Source organism: Nansenia antarctica, assembly GCF_963989245.1.
Source record: "Nansenia antarctica genome assembly, contig: SCAFFOLD_209, whole genome shotgun sequence".
Taxonomy (NCBI): Eukaryota; Metazoa; Chordata; class Actinopteri; order Argentiniformes; family Microstomatidae; genus Nansenia; species Nansenia antarctica.
In genome coordinates this window covers 118,680-129,320 of record NW_027662977.1, presented here as the reverse complement: position 1 = coordinate 129,320, position 10,641 = coordinate 118,680, and the positions used below count along the sequence as shown (strand labels likewise).

The 10,641-nt window shown below is 47.7% G+C and overlaps 1 protein-coding gene across 1 annotated transcript in view; it reads right to left on the bottom strand.

The window, feature by feature from the left end:
• Nucleotides 1-1,347: 1,347 nt before the first annotated feature.
• Nucleotides 1,348-10,641, bottom strand: part of LOC308175351 (glucocorticoid receptor-like) — a gene marked incomplete at its 5' end in the record, with an annotated part of 60,695 nt that continues 51,401 nt past the window's right edge. Inside the window, 2 exon segments of the mRNA XM_080551030.1 lie at nt 1,348-5,797; nt 7,583-7,740. Of these exon segments, the coding sequence (XP_080407156.1) occupies nt 5,645-5,797; nt 7,583-7,740 (311 nt within the window). The 3' untranslated portion in view covers nt 1,348-5,644.

Sequence of the window (10,641 nt, the reverse complement as noted above, 5' to 3'; positions counted from 1 at the left end):
GTAGTAGATGTCTCAGGAGACGCAGTGCTGGGGGGTAGTAGATGTCTCAGGAGACACAGTGCTGGGGGATAGTAGATGTCTCAGGAGACGCAGTGCTGGGGGGTAGTAGATGTCTCAGGAGGCACAGTGCTGGGGGGTAGTAGATGTCTCAGGAGGCACAGTGCTGGGGGGGGGGGGGTACAGCAAGGCAGAGAGACGGCCTCGACCCAGCCTGGAGAACAGCCCAGGTGGCTGATGGGTAAACATGCAAATGAACATGTGACCACGCCTGGGAGCCTGAGTGGCCAGTTCAATCAGCGTATACACAGAACATTATGATTGGTGTTCCTTCATTTGATGTTCTCTCAGCTCAGAAGATCAGTCTGGACCAGACTCTTTCATTATTACCTCCTCTTCTCTTCCCTCATCTCCTCCCCCCCTCCCCTCCCATCCCCCCTTCTTCTCCTCCCAATCAAGAGATCTAAAAACAGAGGCGGCCATAGTAATGACTTGTCTGAATGGAAAAACCCTTTATTGTGTCAACTGTTTCAATCTGGACAAACTATTCTTAAACCCAACCACCTCAGTGGCTGAATACAGACCTGGAGCCGCCAACCAAGAAGCACACACAAACACACGCACACTTTAGTCCAACATTTAATCAAATAGGTGAAAATATCGACATTGACTACAGAGAAGGTGTAATACAGAGGTAGTACAAACTATTCTTTAAACAAATAGACATTGTATATTCTTTACATTGGATTACATTTGACATTAACTGAAATACGAACAGAACAGACCTCGATGAAAGCCATATACCAGTGAAACATGATCTGCCCTTAAATCTTTAGAGATAACATTTGCATTTATTTTTATACAAAATAGACTTTATCAACCAGTATGCGCGCGCGGGTAGTGCAAGTCAGGCTCTGGTACATCACTTTCACACAGTTTAGACTCTTTTTCTTTCTTTTCTTTTCTTTCTGAAGTGACAAGGTTAATCCTCACAGCAATAATATACAAGAGAACCAAAGCCTAGATACTTTACAAAAGATAGTTTATTTTAAAATAAAATTTTAAGTACTTTAACTGGATGCTAAGTGCTACGTGTCAATGTAACTGCTCGGATACTTCTGCTTTTCTCTGCTTTGGTCACTCTGTTCTATACAAAATATACTCCTGACCCCCCCCCCCCGCCCCTCCAGACCCCCTCCTCCCCTCCTCCTCTCCCTCGGCTCTCTCAAACACAGTGATCGCTTATAATAGTCTTTCCCAATGATTTATAGAATTTACATTTACTTACAAGTCAGACATGTTTTTTTTTTATAACACTTTTTTTCTAAGTACATAAGCAATACATCTATCTTTGTCAAACACAAACAAACAAACAAACAGAAAAATAAAATATTTACTGTGTTTTTTTTTTCTGTTTTTTTTTTTTTTTACTCATCCAATGTACAAAAACAGATTGAGTAATAATGATTCATATCAAAGAGGATCAAACTGATATATTCAAAATTACTGAAAATATTGTCGTTTTACAAGAAATCAAATCTTCAAAAAAGCATTGAGAGTTGTTGCGTTTTTTCCTGAATTTTAAACCCCATTTTTCTCTATGGCTCTCAGTATCCCTTTCACAAAGGCCTTTAGTCAGACATTAAGTTGCAAAAAACAAAACGAAACAAAAAAAACATAATTCGTATAGGAATATACAGGTGTGTCCTTGTAAAAATATTCTGTCAAAAGTTCTGCCATGACGAAACTTGTCATAAAACGAACAACATTCTGCCTCAGCCTCAACCAGATATGTTACTGTGTATGTACATCTATGGCAACTCATGACACTCATGAGTCATTGTGAGAAAGCTGGTGAGTCTGATGGCCTCGGTGGTCGCAGAGACAGAGCAGTACTCCACACATACGTACTCTGTAATACTGGGGCTGAGAGGCAGCTGAACGCACACCAGCCTCCCTAGAACAGTGTTGCCAGATGGGATTGTTTTTCTCAGCCTAATCACAGTCTAAAAACCGCCCAGTGTGATCATAAGTAGCTCCAATTGGGCTGGAATAGTAGCTCAATCTGGCAACACTGCCCTAGAACACTCCTCTGTCAGGGTTCTAGAACACTCCTCTGTCAGAGCTCAGAGACTAGAACACTCCTCACTGTGAGGGGTGACACATGCACAGAGAAGCATGACAGGTGTGGACGTGGCAGGAAAACAGCAAAACAACTGGAGTCTCTCGCTCTCTCTCTCTCTCTCTCTCTCTCTCTGACAGAATGACCACATCAGCCAGTGAAGCGGCTGTTCTGTTTGTGTTGCTCTGAAATCAATAAAGTACAAAGAGTCGTTTCTTAGACGAGGTCCGGCGTAGAAACTACTACTCTGAAGAACCCGCAAACTGTTTAAAAGGGTTTAGAACCATCCAAACTGTTTAGAAGGGTTTAGAACCATCCAAACTGTTTAGAAGGGTTTAGAACCATTAAAACTGTTTAGAAGGGTTTAGAACCATCCAAACTGTTTAGAAAGGTTTAGAACCATCAAAACCGTTTAGAAGGGGTTAGAACCATCCAAACTGTTTAGAAGGGTTTAGAACCATCCAAACTGTTTAGAAGGGTTTAGAACCATCCAAACTGTTTAGAAGGGTTTAGAACCATTAAAACTGTTTAGAACCATCCAAACCGTTTAGAAGGGTTTAGAACCATCCAAACCGTTTAGAAGGGGTTAGAACCATCCAAACTGTTTAGAAGGGTTTAGAACACCCAACACTGTTTAGAAGGGTTTAGAACCATCACAACTGTTCAAAAGGTTTTCTAGAACAGCTTGGATGATTTCTGAAGACTGGGTTCTAACAATGAGACGTTCTAGTTCTAGTACGAGAGCCACAACGTGGATCTGCTCTGCTCTGATTGGCTCTGCCCTCCAGAAGCCATCTTCCTGGTCACTCCCTGTCTGTCTGTAGCCCTGGCTATCTAACGGTCTCAGCTGGTGATTGGACAGAGTACCTCAGAGAAGAGGGAGGACGGGGGGACGGGGGACGGGATGTTCCCTTCCTTGCCACAGAACAACGTGCAATCAATCGTTTGATAGCCTTCTAATTGTAGCATTTTCTCGTCAGTAGCATTCAATACTATACGTTTTTTTTTCCCCTCTGTATCCGGCGGCTGATTATTTCTTCTTTCATAAACAAGCACACACACCCCCTCCTGAAGCCTCCAGGAATAACAACCGTGTTGTTGTGGAGACGCTGACTCACACTGGCCAGACGGCAGAAGGACATCCCTGACGCTGCTCTTTTCTCTCCGTTTCGTGTGTTGAATGAACATCGATGATGTCATAATGGGTTTGGCACTAGAGTAATACACACCGAGGCGATGTATAAAAAAAGAAGGGAGTCCGACCGAAGACCTAAGGGTTGTTGTGATGTGGGACTTGGACTCCCAGAGACCTGGTGACTGTGTGTACGTATGCAGTACTACACACCCTCTGTGTGGTGACTGTGTGTACGTACAGGACTACACACCCTCTGAGACCTGGTGTGTGTGTGTACGTACGGGACTACACACCCTCTGAGACCTGGTGTGTGTGTGTACGTACGGGACTACACACCCTCTGAGACCTGGTGTGTGTGTGTACGTACGCAGTACTACACACCCTCTGAGACCTGGTGTGTGTGTGTGTACGTACAGGACTACACACCCTCTGAGACCTGGTGTGTGTGTGTACGTACGCAGTACTACACACCCTCTGAGACCTGGTGTGTGTGTGTGTACGTACGGGACTACACACCCTCTGAGACCTGGTGTGTGTGTGTACGTACGGGACTACACACCCTCTGAGACCAGCAGCCTGACAGGCCGTCTCACACAGGGGTTGAGAAAGGCTCTGCAGCGAACACAGAGAGGATCGCGTCACCGTGGCGACACGCATGATCAGCTTCTTCTGATGTTCACTTCTTTTCGTCCTCTCTCTCTCTCTCTCTCTCTCACACACACTCACACTTTCGCACGCACATGCACACGCACACAGAGGAACTATTACCCGTTGCTGCTGACTCAATCAAGTCCCGTAACGTCGACGTGTTTATATGAGCTGGCCCGTTAAAGGACGGTTTGGACGTGAAGAGAGCCCTGCTGGAGGTACGTCGTTAAGACCAACGCACACACACACACACACACACACACACACGCACGCGCACGTGGATCTCAGATTTGACCTCAACCCCCCAAAAAATCACATCATTTACTTTTCTCTGTTGAATTATGACATATTAACTGACACGGGCAGGAATTGATAAGAGATTATAAATTAGATGTATATAATTCGTTAAGTCATTAATAACCACAAACATTAACATGGTGCCTTCTTACTCAGCTTTCTTCATTATTTCTGTCAGGACAAACTTCAGAAAGGTTCGCAGCGAGGGAAACCATTTTGACAGTTGGTGTTCATGATGTCAAGAGACAGTTAGTTGCCTCCCTCTCTCTCTTCCTCTCTCTCTCTGTCCATCTCTCTCTCTCTCTCTCTCCCTCTCACGATGAGCTGCCCCGCGGGTAGGAAATAAACGCTAACAAACATGACGGCTAGGAAAGAGAGAAGGATGAGCGTTGGAACATCGCTGCTGGTATGAAACACAGAACGCAAACACGTACAAAAGGGTGTTCGGGGTTCGGATTCCTACGCAAAATACTTTTAAACAGCTTTTTGACAGTTGTGAGTAGATGGCTATGGGCGGCCTTGCGAAGCGATAAAAAAAAAAAAGGCACAAGTTTTCCCTTTTTCTGATATTGTTGTGTAAACATTTCAGCAGTTGTGTGTGCATGCATAAAATCAATAGAAAATATCTTCCTCTCTTTCTTTCTTTCTTTCTTTCTATCTTTTTTCTCCTCCTCCGTCGGGTTTAAAAACGTGTGTGTTGTTGTTTTCGAAGCCGTTCACAGTCCCACAACAACGGCGATCCAGACAAGCGGGAGGGAGGGAGGGAGCTCACAGCTCACGGCTTTTTCCAGAAAATGTTCAGTCTCGTTTTTGTGTCCTTGTGTCATTTACTCCTCTCTCTCTCTCTCTCTCTCTCTCTCTCTCTCTCTCTCTCTCTCTCTCTCTCTCTCTCTCTCTCTCTCTCTCTCTCTCTCTCTCTCTCTCTCTCTCTCTCTCTCTCTCTCTCTCTCTCTCTCTCTCTCTCTCTCTCTCTCTCTCTCTCTCTCTCTCTCTCTCTCTCTCTCTCTCTCTCTCTCTCTCTCTCTCTCTCTGTATCACTCCGAGTGTCTTTCTCTCACTCTCTCTCTTCTTTTTTCTCCCCCCCACCACCTCTCTCTCTCTCTCTCTCCACCCGAGTCCTCTGGGAGCCCTCGGAACAGATGGCACGCTCCTCTGTCAGGGTTCTAGAACACTCCTCTGTCAGGGTTCTAGAACATGGCTCTCACTACATCAATCAGTACTGGTGGTGCCTGGGCGGATTCGGGGGGGGGCGGGTGTCCTGGGCAGGGAAAACAGGCGGGTCTTGCTGGCTGGCTGGCTGGCTGGCTGGCTGGCTGGCTGGCTTGCTGGCTGGCTGGCTGGCTGGCTGGCTGGCTGGCTGACTGGCGGGCGGGCGGGCGGTGCAGGGGGGTGCGTGGGGAGGGAGGGGGGGGTTTAAGGCGTGGTGTCGGGGGGGTTTAAGGCAGTCATTTCTGGTGGAACAGAAGAGGCTTGACGCTCCCGTCTTTGAATTTTGGTAACTGGTTGCTGATGATCTCGGCCAGCATCTCTGGGAACTCCACGCTCAGGGACTTGTTAACGAACGTGTAGAAGCAGATCTGGAGGAGGTTGCCCACCATCTGTGGAGGACACACACACACACACACACACACGCACACACACACAGCTTTGTTAAAGAGTGTTTAATTGACAGCAGAAAAGCAGAGCAGGGGAGAGCACACACACACATTTTAAATGCTTTATTTATGTCCACATAAAAGTACAATATCTAAAGGACATAAATACTAACTGCATTTGGACATTATGGAAACATTCAGTTACAGTAGTGCTGAGCCAACAACCAGTTATACACATAGGATGTTATTCACACCAAATGGTGATTACAGTGGGATGACAGATCCAGTATCAATACTGTAGAACAGACAGTATCTAGCTCATGGGTACAAGAAGCACCGCCTTCTCCATATTAAGTGGCTACCAATACACATGCACATCCCATTACGCTCTAATAGTCTATTATGCACATGCACACATGTGTGTGTTGACATGTGATGTTGTATGAGAACAGGTGTGTGTGCGTGTGTGTGTGTGTGTGTGTGTGTGTGTGTGTACACCTGTGACCACATGTGCCAGTGACCTGTAAGTCCATGTGATGTGAACGTGTGCTTTATGTATGTATGTGTGTGTACATGTGTGTGTGTGTGTGTGTGTGTGTGTGTGTGTGTGTGTCTGTGTGTGTGTGTGTGTGTGTACATGCCTCCGCACACGTGTGTGTCTGTGCGTATCCAGCCATGTGCCGTGTGTGTGTGTGTGTGTGTGTATGTGTGTGTCTGTGTGTGTGTGTGTGTGTGTGTGTGTGTGTGTACCTCCTGCATGCTGTCCAGCAGCTTGGTCAGCTGGTAGAAGCTGTGTGTGTGTGTGTGTGTGTGTGTGTGTGTGTGTGTGTGTGTGTGTGTGTGTGTGTGTGTGTGTGTGAGTGTGAGTTAACCCTCTGTCTGCTGGTCGTGTGTGTGTGTGTGTGTGTGTGTGTGTGTGTGTGTGTGAGTGTGAGTTAACCCTCTGTCTGCTGGTCGTGTGTGTGTGTGTGTGTGTGTGTGTGTGTGTGTGTGTGAGTGTGTGTGTGTGAGTGTGAGTTAACCCTCTGTCTGCTGGTCGTGTGTGTGTGTGTGTGTGTGTGTGTGTGTGAGTGTGAGTTAACCCTCTGTCTGCTGGTCGTGTGTGTGTGTGTGTGTGTGTGTGTGTGTGTGTGTGTGTACCTCCTGCATGCTGTCCAGCAGCTTGGTCAGCTGGTAGAAGCTGTGTGTGTGTGTGTGTGTGTGTGTGTGTGTGTGTGTGTGTGTGTGTGTGTGTGTGTGTGTGTACCTCCTGCATGCCGTCCAGCAGCTTGGTCAGCTGGTAGAAGCTGTGTGTGTGTGTGTGTGTGTGTGTGTGTACCTCCTGCATGCTGTCCAGCAGCTTGGTCAGCTGGTAGAAGCTGTGTGTGTGTGTGTGTGTGTGTGTGTGTGTGTGTGTGTGTGTGTGTGTGTGTGTGTGTGTACCTCCTGCATGCCGTCCAGCAGCTTGGTCAGCTGGTAGAAGCTGTGTGTGTGTGTGTGTGTGTGTGTGTGTGTGTGTGTGTGTGTGTGTGTACCTCCTGCATGCTGTCCAGCAGCTTGGTCAGCTGGTAGAAGCTGTGTGTGTGTGTGTGTGTGTGTGTGTGTGTGTGTGTGTGTGTGTGTGTGTGTGTGTGTGAGTGTGTGTGTGTGTGTACCTCCTGCATGCTGTCCAGCAGCTTGGTCAGCTGGTAGAAGCTGTGTGTGTGTGTGTGTGTGTACCTCCTGCATGCTGTCCAGCAGCTTGGTCAGCTGGTAGAAGCTGTGTGTGTGTGTGTGTGTGTGTGTGTGTGTGTGTGTGTGTGTGTGTACCTCCTGCATGCTGTCCAGCAGCTTGGTCAGCTGGTAGAAGCGTTGCCAGTTCTGGCTGCTATTCTCCTCTCTCTTGACGATGGCCTTGCCCAGCTCCTTGATGTACGTCATCCTGATCTCATCAAACACCGCCTGGGACTTCAGACCGTCCTTAGGGACTGGGGAGGGAGAGAGAGGGTTAACTCACACACACACACAAACACACACACACACACACACAGACACACAGACAGACACACACACACACACCACACACACACACACACGACCAGCAGACAGAGGGTTAACTCACACTCACACACACACACACACACACACACACACACACACACACACACACACACACGACCAGCACAACAAGGGTTAACACACACACACACACACACACACACACACACGACCAGCAGACAGAGGGTTAACTCACACTCACACACACACACACACACACACACGACCGGCACAACAAGGGTTAACACACACACACACACACACACACACTCTCACACACACACACACACACACAGACACACACACAGACACACACACACACACACACACACGACCAGCACAACAAGGGTTAACACACACACACACACACACACACACACACACACACACACACACACACAGACACACACACACACACAGACACACACACAGACACACACACACACACACACCCAACCAGTAAGTCAGGTAGCCCCTCTCCGCCACCCTGATGTATCTACGACATGACATGTCGTTAAAAGAAGAAGATAAAACAGAGGCCTCAAAAAAGCTAAACAAAGCCTTCAGCTACAGCCTCCCTCTCCCTCCTTCTCTCCCTCCTTCCTCCCTCTTCCTCCTTCCCCTCCTCCTCTCCCTCCCTCCTCTCCCTCTCCCTCCCCCTCCCCCTCCCTCCCCCTCTGACCCTGCTTGTAACAGTGTGACTCCACCAGTTAGGACTCCGCTCTGACACACATCCAGTTCTCCCCCTCCCTCCCTCCCCACCCTCCCTCCCTGGCTCCCCTGGCTAAGTTAGAACACATTGCATTAATGTGTTCACCCTAAAAGAGACTACATGGTGCATACATACAGAACATTATTAAACCCCATTCTTTCTCCCCCTCCCTCACTCCCACTCTCCCCCCCACCACTCTCCCCTCCCCCGCCCATCCCTCCCTCCCAACCCACCGCACTTAGGTCAATGGAAAATATGCAAAGCTGCAGGTGAGTCTGAGGGGGTGAGGCTTTGAAGCGGCCTGTCTCTCTTCCCTGCCAGGCCCAGATGAAGGGCGGGGACCGGGGCAGCGGAGGCGGGGTCGGTTGGACCGGAGCCCAGGCAAAACCCACACTCAGCGGACAAGAGGCTTATGCAAACCACCCCCTCCCGGGGAGGCCAGCGGCCCGCGGTGCGTGTCCTGATGAGAGATACTCTCCTCCCCCTCCTCCTCCTCCTGCTGCTGCTGCTGGTGGGAGACCAGCCTGGGCTGAGCTACTCTGGGTCAACACTAGAACAGCCACGAGGGCTCAGTTGACTTTACTGTTATGTGAGTAAAGAAAAAGTGTTATGTCTTTGCACTCGATCACATTTCAGGACCCTCCTTTCATCAGTTTTCCTAGATATGTCGCCGTTCTACCACCCGGTATCCTTACATTTTCACTATCACTTCAGGATAAGCTAGTATGAAGCTTTTTTTGCAGTTTTCTGTGTAGGATGCAGGCTAATTTACAAGAGGCACCAACTAGTGGTCGTTGTGTGTAAATAGGAGGTTAGCATTTTAAAGAGGCGGCTCTTTCAGTAGGTAAAAAGGCACGGCTGTTTTAATGTGGACAGATCTTCTCTCTACAAAAAACAAACAAACTGGACAGAGGAGGACTTCATGTCGACACCCTGAGATTCAGGGTGAAATCACGGACCACTGGTGTTTGATTTGAGAGAGATGGGAGTGGTCATCCAAGTACTGCAGGGCCAACTCCAACCCTCTGTCTGTCTGTCTGTCTCTCTCTCTCTGTCTCTCTCTGTCTCTCTCTCTCTCTCTGTCTGTCTCTCTCTCTGTCTGTCTCTATATGCGTCTCTCTGTCTCTCTCTCCCTCTCTCTCTCGTCTCTCTGTCTCTATCTGTCTCTCTCTGTCTCTCTCTGTCTCTCTCTCTCTGTCTCTCTCTGTCTCTCTCTCTCTGTCTCTCTCTGTCTCTCTCTCTGTCTCTCTCTCTGTCTCTCTCTCTGTCTCTGTCTCTATCTGTCTCTCTCTGTCTCTCTCTCTGTCTCTCTCTGTCTCTGTCTCTCTCTCTCTCTCTCTCTCTCTCTGTCTCTTCTGTCTCTCTCTGTCTCTTGGCTAGCATCCACAGCTCCCGACAGGCCAACTCAAACCAACATAACTCTGTGGATGGTTGACTATGGCTGAGACCATGAATACTGACAAATCTATGCACTCACTGCAATGTAAGTTGCTTTGGAATAAAAGGGTCAGCTAACATTATGTGTGTGTATACACAGATATACACACACACACACACACACATAATCAAAGAGACATACAAGACTAAAAACTATTTTGACAATGTCTTTCTCTCCTGTGAAAATTGCCCGCTAGTCTAAAAATACACAGCTCAGCATGGAAATGTAATTTCCTTAAGAGCCAATCAAATGACACCTTAAGTGCCCTTTTTTTCCACTTCCGAAGTCAATTTGAGGTGAGATTAACGGTAAACTTTTTTTTGCATGAAAATGGTTTGGTAATGGTCGGTCCCGCTGGTAATTGGGTTCTGAGGTTCTGTTTCCGCTGTTCAGAGGAGGCTAATTACAACGCCGCAGGAGAACTACATTTACATTTTAGGGCATTTAGCAGACGCCTTATTCCAAAGCGACTTACAATCGATACATTTGACTAAGCAAGTGAATCATCAATTCACCAGTCGTAGCAGAAGAGTAATCCAGCTCAGGCCCGGGCCACTGGCAGTCATCGTGAAAGAATATATATACTGTATATATTATATATATATATATATTCTTTTTTTCATAGACACTGGAGGTGTACAAGGCGGGCGTGCTGTCTTTAGGGAGGAAATCCACTCAAAG